The sequence below is a fragment of the Telmatherina bonti genome (genome assembly GCF_933228915.1).
Source record: "Telmatherina bonti genome assembly, chromosome: 17".
NCBI lineage: Eukaryota > Metazoa > Chordata > Actinopteri > Atheriniformes > Telmatherinidae > Telmatherina > Telmatherina bonti.
In genome coordinates this window covers 9,335,486-9,360,127 of record NC_136615.1, presented here as the reverse complement: position 1 = coordinate 9,360,127, position 24,642 = coordinate 9,335,486, and the positions used below count along the sequence as shown (strand labels likewise).

Here is a 24,642-nt window from a genome sequence, read left to right as displayed (position 1 = left end):
TTTTTGTTTTTTTGTTAAGTCGTATTTTTCAGAAAGCGAGACATTTATAACTGATGAATGCTGGGAAAATTGAATGTAATTTATAATCTGAATGAGTTTGATCTGTATCTATTTTAACTAAATAAAACTGGTCAAAAAGACAGAATACTGCGCCATCTTTTGGCCACAGTACATATTACACCTTTTTTTTTTTTTGTAAAACTCTGTTTTATGCAGTTCTACCTTTATTTAACATAGTTTTTAAAGCAGTTTAAAAAAAAATTCAGCCATCATACAGCAGTATTCTGTCCTCTTCTTACGATCAATCTGAACATGTTTGGCAGGTTAACAAAGGTTCATACTGCTCATTCAGATGAATAAACTGCCTCTAAGTTGAACTTGTGTTCATTTCTGCAACATGTTTCTTTTATTAAGATAAAGTTTTGTATTTTCCACGTCCTATAACTATAAAGTTGTTGAACATTTAGAGGAAACATTTATTAAACTGAGCGGTTCTCTCGTTTTCTGCACTTCAACATAGATCAGCATGATATTTACTTCGTTTTTTTTATTTCTTTAGCAGGACTCCAGTTATTTTCTTATGATTTTATTCTGCATTAAAGCGGATGATTAATGTTAAAAATGTGAATTTGACCTTTTATTTGTCCTTTAACTTGTTTTTTTTTTATTTTTTTTATTTTTTATCCAGGTTTATAAAGACTAAATATGTCGCAAAAAAAACCATTTTATTTCTGAGCTCAGACATTTAATGTGCCTTTATTTCTGTCTGTGTTTTCTGTGTTGGTATGTGTGTTGGACTGAGGCATGATGGGGTCTTCTAATCATGGTCTCGTGCGCGAGCTGCAGGAGGATGGGGCGCGTGCTCGTCGTGTTTGGACGTTACGCAGCGTCATAATAACGGAGCTTATTGTTCGTCCCCCTCTCCTTCCATTAGAGTGGTCCGACCCGCTGGAGCAACAGGAAAACAGCTTCCTCTCCTCCTCCTCCTCCGCTTCCTCCTGGGGTCACAGCAGCCTGGGCTTTAAAGGCAGCCTGCACCTCCTCTTCCTCCTCCACCCAGCATCCTCCTCCTCCTCCTACCTTGGAGCGTCTCTTTTCTCTCCGGCGCTGCTTGGAGGTAAGCTCCTCTTCATCTTCCTCCTCGTTTATCCGGGTATCACGCGGGCTTTCTGCTGTTTCCATCGCGCCGCTACAGACGCACTTGTCTCCTCCTCACCCTCCTCTTCCTCACCGTGGCGAAGCCTCGGATCCTGCAGGCCACATGTCCCGCAGCAGCGCCTCCAGACACCGTCGTCTTCCTCCCCTCTCCGTACAAAACAGCTGATTTGTGGCTGTTTCAGCTTCAGGCCTGCTCGCTTTGGGTCTGATGGACATTCAGAGATTAAGCTCCTCTTCAGATGCGTTCAGGCGTTCAGGCTCATGTGACGTTTCTTCATCACCTGCTGTGTTGAGGAAATTTTTAGAAAAAAGAAAAAGTGAAGCTGTAAATGATCAGTGATGAAGAGGAGGAAGGCTTGTTAGACCAAAGCAAAATGCTTCCAGCATCCTCTTTAACTGACCTGATGGTTCATCTGGCAAGGATGAATAATTAAAACCATAAAATGCCATAACAATAACCAGCCTGCCCAGTATAACTGGACTTTTTGATCAATGAACACTAAAAAAAATCAAAACAATTTATTTTACGGTCACAGCTGAGTTAAAGAGCTGGTAGGCAGTAGGATTTTTATTTACTAACATGTCAATTTTTTATATTTGGTTGCTAAATATCACAAATATTTAGTAAACATATTGAGTTTATTACATAAGTGATGTTTGAACTTGTAGATTTTTGATCATTTTAGTTTATTTGAAAGGAAATTTCCTAAATTAGATGAATAAATTATCAGGAAAATTGTTAAAATGCAGATTTTCTCTTTACCTGCAATTAAAAATACAAAAAGATGCTTTAAACTGAGAATAAACCAAATGTACTTTGTTGAAAGAGATTGATATTGTTTTATTTGACAAAAGCATCAAATATTTACTGTGGAAAAGCTGAAAGAAGCAAACGTCACTTCCTGGAGACGCTTTATTGATCTGTATTATCAATGTTAATGACTCACCCCCAAAGGCAAGTTCCTGTTTTTAAAGGTTATATTTTGTCTGAATCAGAGTCCAAAATTCACAGAAAGTCAGTTTAACGTAGAAAAGGAATTAACAAATATTAACATGTGAGACGCTAAAATCAGGAATTTTAAACATTTTTCCTCAGAGAAACAACTTGAACTATTGATCGGTGATCAGAAATCACTCATGCTGTCGTGCATTCTTCTCAGAGATCAATTTCGCAATGAGAAACATGTTCCTGGAGGACGTTCTGTGGAGAACTTAGCTTCAGATAACGGGTTTATTCCCATTTAAAGCTAGAAAAAGTCTTTTTTTTTAATGCTTGTTGATTCTTTGATGTGAAGTTTTGTTTCATTTTGTGATCATAAACGAAACTCGTGAATGTGTCACGTCTGAACTTTTCTGGGACATCAGATCATCCATCAACATGACTGAACTGTCATTCAGCCATTAATGAAAGTAATCAGTAACTAAAGCCATCAATCAATCGGCTTCCTGCTCAGAAACCGACACTGAGATGTTGCAGGATCCTGTCGGATTGTCTACATTCAGTCGATCACTTGTGAACCGTGTGTGTGTGTGTGTGTGGTCCATTAGTAAACCACACATGCTGTTCTCTGGCAGCTAAAAGCTTTCAGTGATAAGGATAACACACACACACACACACACAGGAGCAGAGTGACTGGGTCCTGCTTCCTCGACTCCCTCGTCCACGTTTTTTATTAACAGAGACATATTTCTGTTACTTCACTAACTGCGATCAGTGAAAACCAACCGAAAGTCAATCAATACTCTTATCGATCATTTAAACTGGAGTCTGCAGCCTCGCTAACAGCATGGGGGTCCGAAGAGACAGGGGTGGGCCCCTGAGCTTCGCCGTAGAGATGTCACCGACATCTGATAGTGAAGATAAAAAGCAGCTACTCTCAGAACTAAAAGGAGCTCATGAAGACGCACGATGATGGTAAAAAGCGATGAGAATCCCTACAAACACGTGCAAAGTCGCCACACAGGATGAGGCTCACACAACCAAAAGTCAAACAAAACATCAGAAAAAGAAAGAAAGATGTCGTAAAGTGTGGCTGCAGACACTAAAACTGACCCCAGAGAAGGGTTTCAGCTTTCTGCTGCGGCTGCTTTGTTTCTGGCTTCAACATTAAGGACATGATGTGTTTGTTGATGTTGGGAGATGCTAATGCTCCCACCTGTTTCCAGTCTCTGTGCTAAGCTAACCTTTAGAGTCATGCTCCCATAGATGTAAAACAGGAAGCTGCTGCGATGGCGGCTGCTTCCCAGTCAGCCCAGACTGAGTTCAGCTGAGGATGGGATCCTCTCTGGCTGATCTGGTGTCAGTTTGACTGGCTGACATGTGATGGCTGGGAGCAGAAGAAGCTTTAGGGGCGGCGTTGTGTGGAGTCTGGAGGGAGGAGTGTAACCACGGCAGTAACAGTTGAGGAGCGGCTGGGCGTTGGCTCGACTGGGGGAGCTGATAAACAGGAGGAGAGGGGGAGGAGATGAAAGACCGGTTCACAGGAAGTCGGGATCTTTTAGCAGAGGATATCCCCCCCCCCGCCAGTAGACATGCTCTCATGTTGTTAAGATACAAGGTGTGTTTCCTGTGAGTACAGCTGCCCCTCCACCAGCACCACCATCAGCCTCCCCATGAGGCGGCTCTGATAACAGCCAGGCCTGAATCAGACCCTCCGGAGTCTCCGTCTCCTTGTCCCATCATGTCTGGCCTCTCCCCTGAGGGTGAGCTGTGTGTCTGCGTTTAAAGGTCTGAAACTGGATCGTTTGTTCTGAACAGCTCAAATAAACACAATTCACCACACCCATGAGCCGCTTTACGCAGATGTTAGTAAAGAACACGTTACACGTTGCCAGATTGGCAAAAATCCTCCTTCATCATGAAGCGCTACTTGTGTTTAACTTCTTTTTAACAGTCTGCTGATCAATTTACGTTCCACGTTGCATTAGTCATCAGCTGACTCCATAGTCTGTGATGGTGACGCTGTGCATTCAAGGTCGCTTCAACAAGGTTCAACAAGGTGTTGGAAACATTCCTCAGAGATTTTGCTCCAAATTGACAGGAAGCATCACACAGTAGCTGCACATCATGATGAGAATCTCCCGTTCCACCACATCATGATGAGAATCTCCCGTTCCACCACATCATGATGAGAATCTCCCGTTCCACCTCATCATGATGAGAGTCTCCCGTTCCACCACATCATGATGAGAATCTCCCGTTCCACCTCATCATGATGAGAGTCTCCCGTTCCACCTCATCATGATGAGAGTCTCCCGTTCCACCACATCATGATGAGAATCTCCCGTTCCACCTCATCATGATGAGAGTCTCCCGTTCCACCTCATCATGATGAGAATCTCCCGTTCCACCTCATCATGATGAGAATCTCCCGTTCCACCTCATCATGATGAGAATCTCCCGTTCCACCTCATTATGATGAGAATCTCCCGTTCCACCACATCATGATGAGAATCTCCCGTTCCACCTCATCACCATGAGAATCTCCCGTTCCACCACATCATGATGAGAATCTCCCGTTCCACCTCATCATGATGAGAATCTCCCGTTCCACCTCATCATGATGAGAATCTCCCGTTCCACCACATCATGATGAGAATCTCCCGTTCCACCTCATCATGATGAGAATCTCCCGTTCCACCACATCATGATGAGAATCTCCCGTTCCACCTCATTATGATGAGAATCTCCCGTTCCACCTCATCATGATGAGAATCTCCCGTTCCACCTCATTATGATGAGAATCTCCCGTTCCCCCTCATTATGATGAGAATCTCCCGTTCCCCCTCATTATGATGAGAATCTCCCGTTCCACCTCATTATGATGAGAATCTCCCGTTCCACCTCATCATGATGAGAATCTCCCGTTCCACCTCATCATGATGAGAATCTCCCGTTCCCCCTCATCATGATGAGAATCTCCCGTTCCCCCTCATTATGATGAGAATCTCCCGTTCCACCTCATCATGATGAGAATCTCCCGTTCCACCTCATCATGATGAGAATCTCCCGTTCCACCTCATCATGATGAGAATCTCCCGTTCCCCCTCATCATGATGAGAATCTCCCGTTCCACCTCATTATGATGAGAATCTCCCGTTCCACCTCATCATGATGAGAATCTCCCGTTCCACCTCATCATGATGAGAATCTCCCGTTCCACCTCATCATGATGAGAATCTCCCGTTCCACCTCATCACCATGAGAATCTCCAGTTCCACCTCATCATGATGAGAATCTCCCGTTCCACCTCATCATGATGAGAATCTCCCGTTCCATTTTTGGTTTAATAGGTCAGGTTTACCTTCATGACAACTGTGGGGAGAGTGAATTTTTTTCTAACTCGCCCATTTTAAAGTAATTTAATCTCGAAGTTTGGCAAATTTAGAGGCATGTCCTTTTGATTGACAGGTGCCAATCTCTGGCTTCAAGTAAGAAGAACATAGAACAACCGCGATTTTTAGCTGGTTAACAACGTGACTTAGCTTTAGCCCACTTACCTCCGTTAGCTGGGTAGCTCCCGTTATCTCCAGGTTAGCTAGGTTAGCTTTTAGCTACAGAAAGCTCGGAGTTCACTCGATGTCAATCATCCGCCATGACGTTCACGTCTGCCCACTCAGCTCCACCTCTTTGCCCATATTTGTATTTTTCGGGCGAGACGACGCGCATGCCTCTGCCAACATGGCGACAGTAGGAACCGCCCACCGAGCTTCAATTCAGCTCTTCAGAAACCTACGGGTGACGTCACGGAGGCTCCGTCCATCTCTTTATATACAGTCTATGGTTCCACCTCATCACCATGAGAATCTCCTCATCAAAAGAAAGAAAAGAAAGCCTTACTTTGCTTTTGATGTGCTCATTTAAACTCCTGATCATCAAGATGCTACAGATCTTGATGCTACAAGATCTGTAGCATCAAATAAAATTTTTATTCCATGCAAGGGAGGTGGTTCCATCATGCAGACGGCTGTGGTCCATCTTCATGACGGAAAGACCCTGTGTTGTTCTGCAGAGCATCATTTCTACACATGGATAAGGAGAATGTCATCATTTGACCCAGTCAGAAGGACAGAATATGAGAACAGCTCTGAGAAACAAATCATAGCTTCTACTGTATCATCACCGAACAGATACTCGTGGTGACGATGCAAAAAATCATCATGCAGATTCAAGGACAGAACTCAAAGAAGACTCTCATTATAATTTCATTGTGTAGTTTTAAACAGTGTGGGACAAAACAAAGCTGTAACTGGGACAGAAGCTTGGCAGAGAGTAAAGGAAACTGGGGGATAAATGCAGTCTGGATGGAAGAAAGTCGGTCCGCAGATGTGATTTCACTGGTGAAGATGGTTATTCAACACTCACCAACATCACTCAGCAGATGTGATGTCACCTGATCAAAGTGTGCTGTTATTAACTGGCTGGTTAAATCAGGTTAAGACATGGTTAGTGGTCCATACTTCTGTCCGATAAGAGCTGGCACGTCTGCTGCGTTTATCGTGAAAATCCTGCAGCCATGATTAGAAACACTGACAGGTTCAACCAACCGAGACACTTTTGATTTGTTGAACTACGAGTCGGTGGTTTGTTTATTAATGAGCATTTGACATGGCTGAAGATGATACAAAGAGTTAGTCTTGGCTCCACACACCATCATCTGAAAGCTGGTTAAAAGACACTTTTTGAGCTTTTTAAACCTTTTAGCTTTAAATGTTTTAGGCATGAAATGTCACAGGTTTGACTTTTACTGCAGATTCTTTTATGTCATGCATGATCAAATGTTATTATTTTGCAACAGGTAGTTTGTAGGAGACATAGATGAGGAGAAGGTGCATTAGTGTGGGGTGTGTGTCAGAGGTGGTGGGTCATGTGTGATTGGCCGTGTGCATTATTAGACTAAAGGCGCATACTTACCTGGGACGCAGATGAGAGCGTTAGGGTGGGGTAGTCGCCATGATTTTGTTGACAGCATTCATAATTTCTGTCTGTTTATCTCACTGGTTAAAACAATCCATTTATCCATCCTAATTACCATGTTATACCTTGGGAAAGTGATGCAATAAATGTACCAAAACACATCCCTGGATATCAGCGTATCTGTCAGAGAACTTCCTTGTGTGTCACAAATAAGCAAACCTGAGAACCAGGGCCGGATTAAAAGTGCACTGGCCCCTGGGCCCAGAGAGTGTTCCAGGGCGCCCCCCTTCCCCACCGCAACATTGTGAAAATTGTGAATGACACACTGAAACAACATCTCTCAGCTAGTGGTATCAATAGCAATACACTAGACACTGTGGTGTAACTATGTGGCTTTTATGTAATTTAGTTTAACGTCCAAACTGCTGGTGTTTGCCCTACGTGGGCCCCACATGGGCCCCTGGGCCTGCGCCCATAATGGATAATCTGGCCTTGCCGAGGACCCGACTCTCAGTGGCTAAGGTGGTTTGGAAGCTGCAACATAGTTATTTACTGACCCACCGTGTCTCGTGTCTTTCCAGCTGCTTTAAACCAAACGGGAGGACAGTTTCTCTCCAGCCATGCAGAAGGTAATCAGTCATCCTGCATCATCAACAGCATCTGCCATAAAAATCCTCCTTTAGTCTAAATATTTTATTACATAGAAAGGTTGGTGATTTAAGTTTGGTATCAAACATTTTCTTTGTTTTGTGAGTTAATAAACGCAGAAAACATGAAGTTACGACTTGGCTGGAGTCAGTTTGAATGTGTCTGATGTTCCCACAGGTGGAGGGCCGGGTGACCCCGGTCAACCTGCCATCCTCCAGGGGCCCCAGCGCTCCAGGCTCTCCCGCCACCGGCATCATGGTAAACATCTGAAATCAAACATCCAAACTGCATAAAAAATGCAACAGAAAATTAGACATGACACTTTCCCCCTGCAGTAAACAGAATCCTGTTTGTTTCTGTTTTCTACATACAAAAACGTGTTCTGCTTAGATCCAGAACATATTTATATTTTTAATTTTCTAAATTAAACTTGAAATAGATAAACTAATGACAAAAACTGTAATCTGTTTTTAAACTTTCTCAAGATTACTGATTTCCAAACTCCTCCCCCTGCAACTGCTTCCTAATACATCCTCTAAGTTTGTTCAATATTAACACTTAGTATATCGCTATATCAATAATACATACATTTCTTATGTACTTTGTTATGTATATAATATAGGCTTGAGCCTATTTTTCCTTAGTTGGCATTGTTTGGTTATCTGTGTAAATTTTAATTTTGTACCATTCATTTAAATTGACTGGTTACATGTGTGTACATGTGTGTGTATGTATGCATATATATATATATATATATATATATATATATATATATATATATATATATATATATATATATATATATAGAGAGAGAGAGAGAGAGAGAGAGAGAGAGAGAGGCCATATATATATATATATATATATATATATATATATATATATATATATATATATATATATTTACATATATATATATATATATATTTACATATATATATATATATATATATATATATATATTTACATATATATATATATATATTTACATATATATTTACATATATATATATATATATATATATATATATATAAATAAATAAATATATATATATATATATATAAATAAATATATATATATATATATATATATATATATATATATATAGAGAGAGAGAGAGAGAGAGAGAGAGAGAGAGAGAGAGGCCATATATATATATATGTTTCTTTCCATTTTTTTTCCCTTTCCAATTCTGGATGGATGAAATATTGGGAGGGTGGGGTCGGAGGTATAGTTGGTCTGGATTGTATAGTCATTTGGACTCTATTTTTTGATGTTATAATCCAGCCATCAAAATTAAATAAATATATGTTTAAAAAATACTAATAGCAGATTTAATATCATAATAAAACAATCTGTTGCAGATAATAAAGCATTTATTTACCATCTACTCTGCAGAGTCAAAGTTTCTGTACAAGTCAGAAAATGTGCTGCTAAAAACGATGTTTTGTACCAAAAGTAAATACAAAACTGTTTTTATGAGCATCATATTAACTGATTAGTCTTTTTTTCACACAAATATGCAAAAACCTTTTAAAGTGTGAGAATCCTGTTTAATCTTTAAGTAAATCTGATTCATTAAATTATTGTCTGCATATCATTGTATAAATGGGCCACAGCAGCTGCAACACTTTAAAATTCATATTTATTATTTATATTTAATATTTATAACATATTTTTGACTAACCTGTACGTTTTCAGTGACTCGTGGTGTGGTAGCAGTTGTTCAGCTTGTTCTGCTGCTTGTGTTGGTCTTCAGGCCCGTTTGAATGACCAGGTTGTGGGCTACAAAGACCTGGCAGCACTGCCTAGAGATAAAGCCATCCTGCAGGTGGAGAGACCCGATCTGATGACCTACCAGCCACACCTGAGCTTCTCACCTCTCGACCCGCCTCGCAGAGAGGTACACTCGCGGCGCTCTGCATTGTGCAGTAAACAGGACACAGCTGCCTTTGGTGTTAGTTTATTAATTGCGTCACGTTTTGTGCTCATTTCTGCAGCAACAGATAAAGTTTGGATTGAACCATTTTTTGTGAAGCTGAATTATTTCTCATTTTTGTCAGTGAACTGATCATCTTTGTCTCTGCAGCGCTCCCTGTCTCCTACCCCCACGTCTCCCACCATGTCCCCCGAGGTAAGAGATGCTCCATGATGCTTTGCCTCAGCAAACGTGAAAGTAGCTTTACAGAACTTTTTGACATTCGAAACGTGTTTCTGACTTGTTTTAATAGCATACTGACATTTATTATGCGCAACATCATGCTACAACAGTGATCAGTAGATTAAATGGTGGCAGGTGAGGGTGTCAGCGTTGGGTATAGAAGGAGCATCTACCAAAGACACCAATAATGCCAAACTTTATTCTCAGAATAAATATTGTTACTATGTGAGATCTTCTTAATCTTTCTTTTAAGGTTGAGTTATTACTCTCCTCCCATAAAGACATAACATACCGATACTGTCAGCCCATATCAACATTAAGATGCAATATCAGAAATTGGTTTTTACTTTTTTAATGACACAATGTTTACACAACATGCACAGATTATTAGGGGTGGGAAAATCAAATAAAAAAATCGAAAATCGGGATTTTTTTGCTTCACAATTTTAAAAATGATTTTTTTTTTTAAACAAAAAAAATCCTTTTTTTTCAAATAAATAAAAATAATCCATTTTTTAAAAATTATTTTTATTGATCTTTTTACTTGTCTTCTTGGGCATTATAGCAGCAGAATGATGGTCTGGCTACTGTGTTGTTTTCCTAATTGAAATCAAGAAAAATGACGAGCAAAACAAAAAAGTTTTATACATTTTTTTGTTTTTTAATCTACAAAAATCAGCAAAATCAAAGAATTTTAAGAATCACAATTTAAATCGAATCGGCACCCAAATAATCAGAATCGAATCGAATCGGGACAAAAGCATATTGTCACTGCCCTACATATTATATATATATCAAACTCTTCAGCTACATCTCCTCTAACTCAAAATGACAAAATATAAAATATGCCATGTATATTTTTCCAGATATTTTTGTTTGTTTGGCTCAACTTGCTCCAAAAATATCAGTATTGGTTGATAACTGTGTCGGAAATGAAGAGTTAGACAAAATTGGTAGATTGGATTTCAGTAAAAAAAAAAAATCCAGACATTTCTAGTCTTTACACTAAATTTGATTTTATTCTTTTGCTCTCAAAGTGGTTAAAATCAGGGCTCTGAGTTAATCCCCACCAACTGACCAAATGCAGGTTAAATTCATTTTAAGTACTTTAAATGAAAATATGGGTAGTTAAGGAGGTGATGAAAACAAACAATTGCTGAGGTTATCTTGATGACTCTTATGAACAACAAACTAAGTGATGCATTAAACAAAAATCCTGTTTGGATGGTGTTAAGAACGAGGTGGGTTACAAGAGTGCTGACGATGAAAGATGACGTTAGGCAGCGGAAAAGAAGACATTTATTACTAAATGGTTTTAGAGGTTTTACTGGTTGGTGTTTGGCCAAAAAAAAAAAACTAACTGTACATAAAACTGCCACATTTACACAAGACAAAAAAAACTTTTTATGGTTGGAGAAATTATTTTAAGGCAGAGCCTGTAAAAGATCTGCAGGAAGTCACCTGGACAACCTGAAAACAAAGGTTGCAAAGAGAGGAAGAAAAAATAAAACAATAAATAAGACAATAAAACCCCATTAAAAAACATAATTAATTACATTTAATAACACATATAATCCAATTTATTTAGATGGTCAATTTAGAAATCTACAAATTAGGGGTGGCAAAATCTAATCTGGATTTTTTGCTTCACGATTTTAAAATATTTTTTTAAATAAAAATAATCCATTATAAAAATTTTCGTCTTTTGTATTGTTTTTATTGATCTTTTTATTTGTCTTCTTGGGCATTATAGCAACTTAGTGATGATCTGGCTACTGTGTTGTTTTTTCCAAATTGAAATCAAGAAAAATGACGAGCAAAACAAAAGTTTTCCACATTTTTCTTTTTGTTTTTAATTTACAAAAATCAGCAATATTGAAGAATTGTGAGAATTGCAATTTAAATTGAATTGGCACCCAAATTATTGGAATGGAATTGAATCGGGACAAAAGCACATCGTAACAGCCCTACTACCAACCACACTAACTAACTGCTGATTAAAACATTCATTTAAAAGCTCTGATGTTAAATAAAATCAGTATAAAATAAACCCACTGGTTAGGGTAAGCTGAGGAATTTTAGCACTGCAGGTGACCCACTGGTGACCTGTCAGAAATGTCCCCCGCCTCTGTGGAGCGTATCGACCTTGGCTGTTAGGAAAAAGATTGATACGACTTGACTCGTCTGGTTGTTCAGCTTCAATCGCTGCTTTGTCTTCCTCACTCTGTTAAAAATGTGACATTTGATGCTGCAGCCCGCCTGCAGCCAGCGGGAACAGAAAGCGTCTGTGTGGAGGCGACTGAAGCGTGGCTGATGTCCACCGTCAGCTCGCTGTTGCTGTGAAAGTGGGCCAGAAGGTTCAGCAGTGAAATGCAACAGATGTTTAGTTTCTGCATCACACAGTGACATGTGGACGTTACATCATCTCTAGCTGGGGTTAAATACGAGGAACATGTGTAAGTCAGACATGTTCACCTGATGGAGGTGCTCGTTGAAAGTTAGCGGATCATCAGAGTCAGAGGAATCTGATTACTCCGTCAGACTGGGCGGTTAACCAGACTGCCTTTTTGTGCAGGTGAAAAGTCGCAAAGCAGAGAGTGAGAGTGGATCACCTGGAGGATCTACGCTGCAGCTGCAGTCTGGACGCAAGATCAGCGCCAGCCTGCAGCATTTCCACCGACCAGGTAACACACACACTTCTCCTCACTGACTCCAGCCTTATCCATCATAACTAAACCTCGCCTAAACCTAACCTAATCTGATCTTCTACCATAAAACCAAATCCTAACAACTAGACGTCTTCATAAACATTTGTAGACCACAGTTTGGAGGTCTGTCAGGTTCAGGCGCTCTTGTTTGACTGTCAGTAACCGGGGGGGGGGGGGGGGGGGGGGGGGGGTGTATTTGTTGACATTTGTTAGTTTAACATATATATACAGTGTCCTGAACTTAACCTAACATAACCTGAGTTTATATTAATCCGGTCTAAACTGAACATAATCTCATTATCAACATAAATAAAATATCTGAAGCCAGCTTCATTTCCTAGCTAACTTAAAGTCAGTCTAACCAAATCTCATCTTAGTCTAAGCTCCACCTCCACAAAACCAAATCTAAGTAACCTGAACCCTAAAACTGGCTTTAAACATCATGTGTGGATGATTTCAACACTGGTTTTAAACTGACATAAATCCAACAAGGCATTAAAAGACATTAAAATTAAGTTTCATGCAAAAAAAAAAACAAAAAACCCTATCCTCAATTTAACCTCATCTCACACTCAAGTCCCAAATCTGAAGCTAAAGTTAAAAAAGTACCTGCCAAAGCCGCCAAGTCTCCCGTTTGGCCGGGAAACTGCTGTATTTTCCCGTTTCCAGACGTCCTCCCGTATATTTAATTTCCAGTAAATCTCCTGTATTTTGATATAGGGAGAAAATACACAGATATGAGGAAGAATAAACACGCAGCAACCATATAACTTCCATTTCCACACAGAAAGAACTACATGCAGATAAACAGCTGATCAGCTTTGAGGCCATACGGTCACACAAGTATAAGATGTTCAGCAGACTTCCAGCTCTTAAAAACAGCGTTAATCTGCACCTCAACAACAACAAGCTGAAGTTCCACTTACTCTCCTCCCCTAAATTCACAAGTTAACCAAATAAAATACCTGGAGATGTTTAGGCAATTCCCTGCTTCTGTCATTTTATCATTCCTGTCCCAGTGGAGGCCAAAAAGGAGAAAAAATAACATTTCTCTAATATTAACCAAAGGCTCCATAAACGACCCGACTTTACAGGATGAAATCTGCCGGCAGTGGTCACACAAAACCAAAACAGATTTTCCAGAAATTCCTACATTTTTGTAGGTCTATCCTAGCCGGGAAATTCAGCTTTTCCATAGAAACATTTTTGTTTCATGTGTAGCAACCTCAGGATTATTATATGTCTTAATAATCCTGTTAACTAAAGCCTTTCAGAAGAAAAAAAAAAAAGCTAAATTTATATTTTAATGAAATCAAAGAGGCAATTTAATTGAGTTGTTTACAATTATTTTTTAACTGATTTTTTTTTTTTTTTTAAAGTAAAGAAAAATTTTAATTTTAAATTATGTACACCATTTGCCAGTGTAAACCCATAAACACCCAACTTATTTGTTTTATTATTTAGTCTTTATTTGTCTCTCTAACAAAATGTTAAAAAAATAAAAAAAAATACCAGCATTTTTTTGGGATATGTATAATTTATTACCTTCTGATAATGTAACCTTCTGCTTTCTGGTGTCCATGAAGGACCAAAAGACAGAAATCAGATTGTGTTCAGCAGGATTTTGAGTAAAGTTTGTACCAATAAGTGATGCCAAATATCTCTTAAACTGGATGTACTGTACATTTAACCCTGGGTTTTTATTGGTTCATTAGCTTTTTGTTATTCTGTATTATTATGTATATTTTATTACCATCTGATATGTCAAATTTATATAGTGTAACCTTCTGCTTTCTGGTGTCCATTAAGGACCAAAAGACAGAAATCCGATTGAGTTCAGCAGGATTTTAAGTCAAGTTTGTACCAATAAGTGATGCCAGATGTTTTTTTAACTGGATGTATCATTAACTTTTTGTATTATTTGTGTTGTGATTGTGTCAGAAAAGCTGTTTCTTAATCCAGTCCTTGTTCTCGATCAGATAACGGCGCCAACATCTACAGGAAGCCCCCCATCTACAAACAGGGTGAGCTCTCGCTTCTCGTCGCCGCTTCGTCTCTGTTTGCCGGCTTCACTCAGCTGCTTCTCTCTGCATGCAGACATCCACAAACACGCCGAAGGCAGCAAGGTGATTCAGTCGGCCAAGTTTCCCGCAGCTCAGCCTCCAGACCCCAACCAGCCCTCCAAGATTGAGACAGAATACTGGCCCTGCCCCCCCTCGCTGGCCGCCATGGGTAACACATGTACATATTAAACCCTGGCACGGTGGCTGCTCGCATCGGGAGCGCTTTCATTTCAATGCTGAACTCTTACAGAGATCGAGTGGAGGAAGAAGAAGCTGCCAGAGGAGGATGAGTTTGAAGACCTGACAGAAGAAGCCAAGACGTTGCAGGAACAGGAGCTGGAGAAGGTTTGTGACTCCAGGCTGATAGATCATAGAGACAGTCAGAGCTGTTGGTGATAAGCAGCGATTAACTTTCACGTCATCATCGCCAAACTTTAAACTTTATTCTAATTTTAATCAGGCAGACAACGATCACTTTTAATTGGGATTAAAATCATGCATCACGCAGCGCACAGCTACAGCTGTCTTCTCGTTGTCTCGGATTTTATTTATTCTTATGTCATCTGCTTGGATGATCTGATTTCTAACATTTCTAATAGTTTTTAGTGTTCAGTTACACGCAACTCATTTGTTATTCTAAAACAGCATCAACCTAAAGTCAGGATAGATCATTACTAATTTCTTTCTTATGTAAACTACTGATGATAATTGCTGGAATGCAACGTGATGTGTACTTTAAGGTGGTGATGAAGGTGGAGAGTCCAGATAATTCCTCTGATTTACCTGAAGTCTGCAGATCTCAACAGATCAATAAATGAACCAGACTTCTGTTAGTGTACAGGGTTGTGATTCTGAGTTAAAAGCAACTTCAGACGTTTAAGCATGTTAAGAAGCTTTAAGCCGAACACTGAGCACCTCCTGGCTAACAGTGCTGTGTTTCCTCTGTCTGCTCCAGATAAAATCCAACCTGGGCCGTATGATCCTGAAGGAGGAGAAGGAGAAAGGCGTTCACTTCCGGAGGAAGACGCAGTCGCTGCCCGACAGAACGCACATGCACAGCAGTAAGTTGGTCCGCCGCCTTTGGACGTCTCCGCTTCAGGATCTCCTCTCAGACTGATGTGTTTTCCGTCTGACCTGCAGGTTTGCCAGCAACGGCATCAAAGTCTCCTTCTCGCTCCGGCCTGACCAGGGTAAGACTCGTGCCTCTGCACATGAACACATTGCTGAAAGTGGGATTCCCCTCTGACATTTCTGGAGTAACATATAACCCAAACGGATGTGTTTCAGATGCAGTCGGCAGAGTTTTCCACAGATGGAGAAAAGGGACAACCAGGTACGAAGCCTCACTTCCAGAAAAGCAGCTGATTTTAAAACCTTCCTGCAGATTGTTAAAACATGCAGAGAAACACTGTTCACCTCTTCCTGCATCAACAGTTCATGATGCGCTGCGTGTTGCAATGCAGTGGTTGATTATAAATCTGTTGCTTTCATCATTCACGCTCCTTTGCATTGAAAAAAAAAGGTGTTAAACCCACATTAGGTATGACAGTGGTGAGCAAATCCACCAGAATAACTTTACACTCAGGAAAACGCTGCTGCTGGAGTCTCTGTTCTCTGTTTGACGGACGTTACCTCGACGTGTTTCAGCCAAATGTGGGGCCTTCTTCACATGTCGTAGCTGTCAGCGGTTTTAGACCAGACACGTCACAGCATCACGTGATCCTGCTGAGGAAGGTGTAGCCGAAACACGCCAAGGTACACCCTCAAAAATAGAGGTACCAGCTTGTACCTAAAAAGGTACAAATGCTTGTCGCTGGGGGTGTACTCTTTTGAGAGACATTTCTGTACCCTTCAGTTCTGGTCTATTTTTGTACCTTATCAAGTTCAACCTCACCTTATCAAGTTATGTTTTTTATGTTTTCCACAGGATTAGGCCTGGTCCATGCAACTCAATATTATCTTATCTTTAATCTAGAAATAATCTTCAAAAACTCTAAATACTGACCAGCCATACACTTAGTTTGCAGCATCTGACCTTCATTGTCTGGTGTAGTAAATGACTGTTTAGTAGTACTACTGTCATCACTCAACTCTGCTCCAGTTTGTAACATTACAGCCGCAATAGTTTTTTTTCTCCACCTTTGTGGATCTAAACTGGTATTAACAATACAGTTCTTTTGAGGCGACTTTTTACATTTTTTTTCATTAAAATCATAGCACTGCTGCTAACAATAGTTTTTGTCACGACAAACATTTTTCAATGCTGCAGGTACCCTTGTGGTTAAAATGGTACAAATTTGTACTTTATGTCACTTTGAACCCTTTTTCGTACTCTGAAGGAGTGCTTCTGGTCTCTTAAAGACCAGTATTGTACTTTTGAGAGAACATTTCTTTAAAATGTACCTATAGGTACAGAAATGTCCTTATCTTGTACCTCTATTTTTGAGAGTGTAATGTCAGGTATCTGTCTGTCAAAACAGAAAACAGACTGGACACCAGTCATACGTTCGTCACAACATGCTCAAGTAAGAAACTGGTTTTCTTTTTTTTATCTATCTGAGAAAAAAAAAGAAAAGAAAAAAGATAAACATGAGTAAAATGTTCAGATTATTACTGATGCTATGTTTAAAATCCAAATTCAGCCCCATCTCGGTGAGAAAAGTTGGTTTTAATCGTAGATTTGGTGTAAAAACGTGCAGAAAGCATCTGGAAATAGAAGAATCTGAATGTTAGCTGATATAAATCATCTGCAGTGATGTGATGAGCATGAAAAAGTCTAGATTCATCTCGGTGACCGTGCTCTTCTTCTCTGTGTGATCTTATGGTTTGCAGCTGCTCAGGTGAGTGTATGTTTTTTTTTTTTTTTTTTGCATGTTTTGTGTGCATACGTGTCCATGTGCATGGCCAGTTCAACCCGCTGCAGTGCTGCTGCACAAACTTCTTCGCAAACACGGCATGTTACTGAACCCTGTCCTGATCAGTCCAAATTCCTTAATGAACTTTTTTATTTATACTGGACTACGTATGGAGGGTCAAACTGAACTAACAAAGAAGCACGTTGGTGGTTTAGACTTTATTTTAATCTCACGGTGGAGAAATTCACTCGTTACAGCAGCCTTTAGTGGGGAATAAAGTAAGATTCAGATTCAGACACTTTATCTGCTCTCAGGTTTTTCATTTCATTCCTCCAGAAACAGTTAAATGTGAGAACGTAAAGGGTATTTTCTCAGCCCTTGTTTTAATATTTGTTGTTCTTTGAAGTCAGTGTTGGTAAAACTGGTTTCTGATGCTGACGTCCTGAAGCCTCTGGACCTGCAGGTACTCCCCATGTGGACATCCTGGCTTGTAAACCCAGAGAAGAATATTATATCTTAAAATGATCCTTTTTATGAAGTTTTTTCTTTATCTGTTCTGTAAATTTGACTTATATTTTCTTTAATTATTACTGTTATCAATTTTATGAATGATTTTTTTCCCCTCTTATTTATAACTTTGATCGCTTCTCTTTGCAGTCATCCTTTACTCCATAATTCCTTCTTTTGGATTGTGAGATGTTTGCAAACAAACGCATGAAGCGGACAGAAATCAGTGTGTTGCAGTGAAGAGAAACAGCGGCTATAACAACATGTCCAACATTAAACTCGGCTTAACAAACAAAAACGCTGAGTTTAGTTAAAATCACTCGGCTTTAGTTGCATATGTTGCAGTTCACTATCTTCCCGCGTGTATACACGTCATCATCAGGTTTTATTACTGCTGATTCGTGCATCATAATAAACTAAACTAGAATCTGAATAAAAGCTTCATGAAGGGATTCACTGCAGGACAAAGAGGATCATTGTGCTTCATTTCAAACTATTTTATTTTTCATTAATGCCTCTGTTGCGTCTCTCGGTCGCTGCACTCTGATCTGGAGAAACAAGAAGCCGGTGTGTACGGAGCAAATGGGTCGGTAACGAAGAACATTGAGTTATTCAGACGAACCTTGCCAATTCTGCATCCATCATGTGTCTTCTCTGAGATCTCTCCAGTTAGTAAAAGTCGGTCTGACGTCGACTCCTGTCCTATCTCTTTCTTTCTTTTCCTCTAAGAGCATCCTGTTGCGTTTCTTTGCTGAATCAGCCGCGGTGCACTGTGTGGCCAGCATGTGACTGTCATAAAGAGAAATGCAGCGGTCACGTGATGCCCAGAGCTTGGAAATAAAAATAAAAACTGTGAAGTGTGGCCTCTCAGCCTCGGGACGCTGCAGGGCAGTGATGATACTGAATGTCAGAGTGCCAAGTTGGAAGCACAGAGTTTTAAGGTTGGAAACTTGTGTAGTATCACTTTAAGGATCTCTTAGAAAGAAACTGTTGCATAAAGGATTTATTAAATGACTGTTTACAGCTGGATCTGCACGCCGCAGTCGCTTCAGTTAGTGATCACACCAATCAATAACTGATCAACTGCTTCTTAGAGCCTCCTGTAAAGGGACAGCATGAGGCCTCAGTCCTAACGTGCAGCTTAAATAAATCATGGGGACACAATGAAACAGGAACACAACTGACTAAAATTAATGTGTGTTGCAGCAGGGAAGCATCTAATATCGGCACGATAGCGGGCGTTGAAGACCAGAGGTGGGATCACTGCACTAACACATCATGATTCTGATGCTTCTGCAGTAATTTCACACGTCTCCACTTTAGTTTGAGTCTGAGATGATACGTACAGCCCCTGTATGGAATCAGATTTGTTTCAGAAATCTCCAATCTCCTTTGAGATACTGAAACAAATCTGACTCCATACTCTGTTTTCTATTCTGTTCTACGGTCATTTAGCAGACACTTTTATCCATAGCCCCTGTAACTGTGAAGAAATACTTCACGTATTATTTTATCACTTCAAACTAATGCCTGAAATATTTTAATAAGTATTTAATGTCCACAGATCAGCAATGTGCTCTAAGACTGTAGAAAATGTTTTTTTGTATTAAAACTTTTAAGTTCAAACATAAGTAGAAACCTTCTGCATTATTTTTTATCTTAGTGAAAAGAAACAGTAAAGCTAAATATTAGGATCAGATATGTAGATAAGCCAGCAGTCTCCTGACCTCCTGCAGGAGCACCGTTTGCTTCCTTTCTCCTCGAGTGCATGTTGAAGTTGTTCTGACCTTTAGAGACGCAACAGACCATTTATTCCAGCGGACATGTGCTTGTGTGAAATGTGCATCCTAACGATGTTTCCAGGCAGCTTCATCTTGCTCCCTGATGGCTCAGCTTCTCTGTGGTGCTTTATGTTCAACACATGGCAGCATCTGTTGTACAGAGTGTGTCTGAAATGTGTTTGTGTAGAACGGAGAGGCTCGGAGGGAGCGCATGGACAGAGGAAACTCTCTGCCGAGCATCCTGGAGCAGAAGGTGAGATCTGCTGATTCCAGATCAGCTGCAGAAAATCTACATGTCTCACTTTCATTTAGCTCACGTGTCATATTGGACGACAATTTTGGATTCCCGCTTATTAAGAGTTACCTTTTTTTTCCCTTCTCTTTTAAATTATTATTATGACTTTTTTCTCTTTTTTTTTTTTAACAGAAAGTTGAGATTTTTTAGTGTCTAAATTAATGCTTTATATCCTATCTAAATCCTTTATAAGAATTTTAGGCTGATCATTTTTTAATCAGCATTTTAGAAGCAAATCTTAGGGCTCAACAATATTATGGTTTATGTGAATATATAAACAAATACTTCTGTATTTGTCACTCTGTATGAACAAGGGCTGCATTCCTGCACATGTACATGACGGCTAGTCAAATTAAAAAAAAAAAAAAAAAAGGAGATCTTCATTTATACACATTACTTGTCCTCTTTCATGCCCATTCTGTGCATGGCAATACTGATGATTTTATAAACATGATTTGAGCTCTGCAACAGTGTGGTTTCAGTACTTGTGAATCTCCTGCTAAGGTTTGTGATTCGCTGTGTTTTTTCCCCATGTGCTGATCAGGTCTTTCCCTATGAAGCACTGATTGTAACCCACAGGGGGCGCTGCAAGCTGCCTCCAGGAGTCGACCGCACTCGGCTGGAGGTGAGTGTGAGCTCGGAATGACATCATGCAACTCAAAGCTTTGCTTACAAGGTCTTTAATTGTTTTCGGTAGGAAGATTTATGTTTTGGCTTAATATTCATTGGAACATACATACACATGCAAACATACATGTAGTCGTTGGTGAAGATGTACATCAATTAAAAAAAAAAAATATATATATATATATATATATATATACACATATATATATATATATATATATATATATATATATATATATATATATATATATATATATATATATATATATATATGTATACATACATACACATACAGTACCAGTCAAAAGTTTGGACATACCTTCTGACAAAGTACAACTTAATCTATCCACACTGTGAAGGAACACATGGAATTATGTAGTAACCAAAAAAAAATGGTCATAAGCCAGAATATGTTTTATATTTGATATTCTTCAATGTAACCGCCTTTTACTTTGCTGACAGCTTGGCACACTTATGACATTTTTTTAATCAATTTCATAAGGCAGTCACCTGGAATGGTATCTGAGAAGTTCCCTTAATTTAAAAACATCGATGTGAGACTATATAATTTCAGCATTCACCCCCAGGCGTTATGTTACCTTTAGTACTGCCATCATGTGATTACTGCACAGCTGTTTGACATGAGACTAACTACCAATGTCACATGTCCACATGGCAGAAATCAGATGTTAGCAGGTTTTGGTGGGTTCTAAAAAAATTTTTAAAGAATGTGAGCCAAAAGTAGATTAGCGTAATTTAGCTGTTAGCCTTACTATGCTAATGTAAAAAGGGTCAACAGATGAGCCAATGAGCAGCCGAGACACACATGTTGGTTTGCCACTGCTGCAGAACTGGTCTTAGTTCCAGTTTAACTTGTTTCTCGTGAGAAAAAGGACTGACTCTGGTCCGATTTATTTTCATGTCCCACAGAGGCATCTCTCCCCGGAGGAGTTCCAGCAGGTGTTTGGGATGCCCATGGCCGAGTTTGACCGCCTGTCGTTATGGAGACGAAACGAACTAAAGAAGAAAGCTTCACTTTTCTAACAGGAAGTGATGTCACTCTGAACAAATACTTGATGAAGCTCCTGCTTTGAAATGAGACAGAAAACAGGGCATAACTTCAAATATCCAATCAGCAAACATGCAAAGCAGTTCATCTTCATCGCACTAACCAGTCACGTCCCAGGATGAGCGACGAACCCCTTCATGGATCACAGTATGTGGTGCTGGCTGGTTCTGATCCACTCCGTCTAACCTTGACTGATGCACTGACATATTACCTATGCTGCACTTATAACTACCACTGCTTGCAATCCATCACTTATATATCTGCTCACTTCCCTCACCGTCATCATCATCATCATCACCCTCCTCCTCCTCCATGTGACATTTCGTCTGACAAAGTTGGCCCACCAGTGGACCACAGCTTGAAGTGACGTTTACTGGTATCATGAAACTGATTCACCTTACCCAGGCTTGTTACCTTGGTGACCAGGTCTCTGAACATCTCCTGAGCTGTTTAAAATCATTTTAACCCCAAAAATAACCATTATTCATGGCTAAATAACTCACTTTTTGCATATATATATATATATATATATAAATAAATAAAAAATGTCGCAAACTGGACAAGCAGCAACTTTCTGCACCTGATGAAGCAGAGGGCGCTCTAAGATTACCGTAAGAAACCCGAGGACTCGTCTGAGACGTCGCTTGTGCCCTTCCTGTTTGCAGCTTCATGATACCAGCTCAGATCTCTCTTCAGGGCCCCACCCTGACACGACTCTGCTCTCCGACTTGAATGACAGCTGACTGCCGAGACATGACAGCTGCCAAACATGTTTTTATTTATTGTCTGATTTTTTTTTTTTTTTTTTACTGTGAGCTGTTTTAGTCTTTTTATGGAGCACCGATGATGTTTGTCCTCACCTGACAGATTTAAAAGAGGAGTTGGTATCACGTGCACGGCTGGAGGAAATCTGTGCATTCATTCATCCCCAACCCTCTGTTTCTGTTGTACGACTAATAAATCTGGTAAACAAAATTGTGTTTTGGTTTTCTTTTTATGCATCACAGGATGGACAGGACTACAGAACACAAAGTGGGTCACACACAGTGTGCTGTAGTACTGTGTAATACTCTGAAAGTGGAGTATCTGGACGGTTTTAACAGTTCAGTTAAAGTTTATTACCTAAAGCCTGAGAATCCGTCTCACGTGGCTCACCAATACAGACATGCAGGAACAAGATGGACAACGACATCACAAAATTGCCAGAGAAAGAGAGAAAAAGCAAAAGCAGACAATAAAGACACATATGGATGAAGTAAAAAGTGGTAACAAAACACACAAGATGACAAGAATATCTTTCTGACAAAAAACACACAAACTACAGGAAATTTCACAGGAATCGGTCCACAAAATACAACAAAGATGTACAAAACAATCACATGAAGACAATGACTAGAACACAAATGAGACAGAAGACAAAAGCTGAGTGAAAAGAGACACACAAAATAAACTAAGACACAAAACTAAAGAGACAAAAACTAAAGGAGCGCAGGACAAGTTGTCAGAAGACAGACACAAAATGACCCTGAAAGTCAGCAGACAGAACAAAACTGCTGCACAAAACACAAGAGAAATAACCAAAAGAGACAAAAACAACAACCTGGTGAAATGTGAGGATTAAATGATCACACTGATAACAAAGTTACCAGTTAAGAATGACTAAACAAACTGCAGGAGATTTTACAGGCACCACAAAACTATGTACAACAAAATAAGGCACCTGAATTTCAGACTAAACTGACATTTCATATATTTTAAGTTAATTAGTGGATTTATTTCTTGGATTTTTTTTTTTAAGGTTTTCACATTCTTCGACGTGCTTCAACTTGCTTTTTTAATGCTTCTTGCGTTTCGTTGAAATCACGATCATTGCAGCGACTTGTCAAAGTTGTGGGAAAAAAGCAAATGAATTGTTCGGTTACTAAAACTGAACACAATCAGAAATGTGAGGATGAAACGACACAGAATGGCCAAAAGTGACTGAAAAGGCAAAAAAACAAACAAAACAGAATTAAAATAAAAAAGGACATAAAAATAAGAATGAAAGAGAAAAAACAATAGAACACAGATCACACATAATGACAGCGATGAAAACGTCTGCTTTGACTATAAATGATGTGAAGACAAACATGTTGGACTCCTTTCCGTCTTTAATCCCTGATCTCATGTTTCCATCTTTCCCACCCTCATGCAACTCTTCATCTTCCTCTCTCATCCCGTGTCGCCTTGTTTCTGAACACACAAAAAACATGGAGGTGTGCAAAACACAAGCTGCTCCTCGACACAACACGACACCTCTTCATGTTACAACAGTTTCACGCCTCGGCGTTTCCGTGGCGACACTCATCGTTTCCCTCGTGTTGCATTCAGACGCCCCCGCTGCTTGAGTTTTCATCATCGCTGACCTTCATCGACAGGTAACTGTGTGGAGAGTCTGCGTTGCTAAGAGACATAAAAGCATCTGCTCCCACGCTGGTTTCTGATTGGCTGCCTGGCAGCATCCTTGAAAGCAGCAGCAGCATTCAAACAGGCCGACAACAGACATACTTTTCTGTTTTTTTATTTGAATGGAGTGAAACGTCTACATAAATGAGAGGCCTCGCAGTACATGAACTCCACAAAAGTTTCAGATGAAGCTGTAAAGAAAATCTGGTTCTGTACATTCTGTCAGATATGTTCTGAGAAATGAGGCCCAGCACTCTTCTCCCCCCCTGCAAAACAAAACAAAAACAAACAAACAAAAAAAAACAAAAAAACAAGCAACACATGATGACATCAACCCCACCCCAGTCCTCATCACACAGGAAACACAGCATGGCCACACCTCCCCAACTCCGTTTTATATCCATACCTTT

General features: G+C 39.7%; 1 protein-coding gene across 1 annotated transcript; it reads left to right on the top strand.

Moving 5' to 3' along the window:
• Positions 1-1,052: 1,052 nt before the first annotated feature.
• dmtn (dematin actin binding protein) lies at positions 1,053-22,213 on the top strand. The gene is made up of 16 exons (XM_079256665.1): positions 1,053-1,117; positions 7,657-7,704; positions 7,901-7,981; positions 9,481-9,624; positions 9,811-9,855; positions 12,458-12,566; positions 14,570-14,614; positions 14,688-14,822; positions 14,904-14,998; positions 15,609-15,714; positions 15,794-15,843; positions 15,941-15,986; positions 17,486-17,493; positions 19,984-20,049; positions 20,636-20,716; positions 21,649-22,213. The coding sequence occupies exons 2-16, from the start codon at positions 7,696-7,698 to the stop codon at positions 21,760-21,762; spliced, it is 1,134 nt and encodes a 377-aa protein (XP_079112791.1). The 5' UTR covers positions 1,053-1,117; positions 7,657-7,695; the 3' UTR covers positions 21,763-22,213.
• The last annotated feature ends 2,429 nt before the right edge of the window (positions 22,214-24,642 follow it).

What these genes read in the sequence shown, in the direction of transcription:
- dmtn (XM_079256665.1), top strand. An exon ending in AGGAACAGGAGCTGGAGAAG is followed by an intron (nt 14,999 to 15,608) that starts GTTTGTGACTCC and finishes TGTCTGCTCCAG; the next exon opens with ATAAAATCCAACCTGGGCCG. An exon ending in CAGAACGCACATGCACAGCA is followed by an intron (nt 15,715 to 15,793) that starts GTAAGTTGGTCC and finishes TCTGACCTGCAG; the next exon opens with GTTTGCCAGCAACGGCATCA.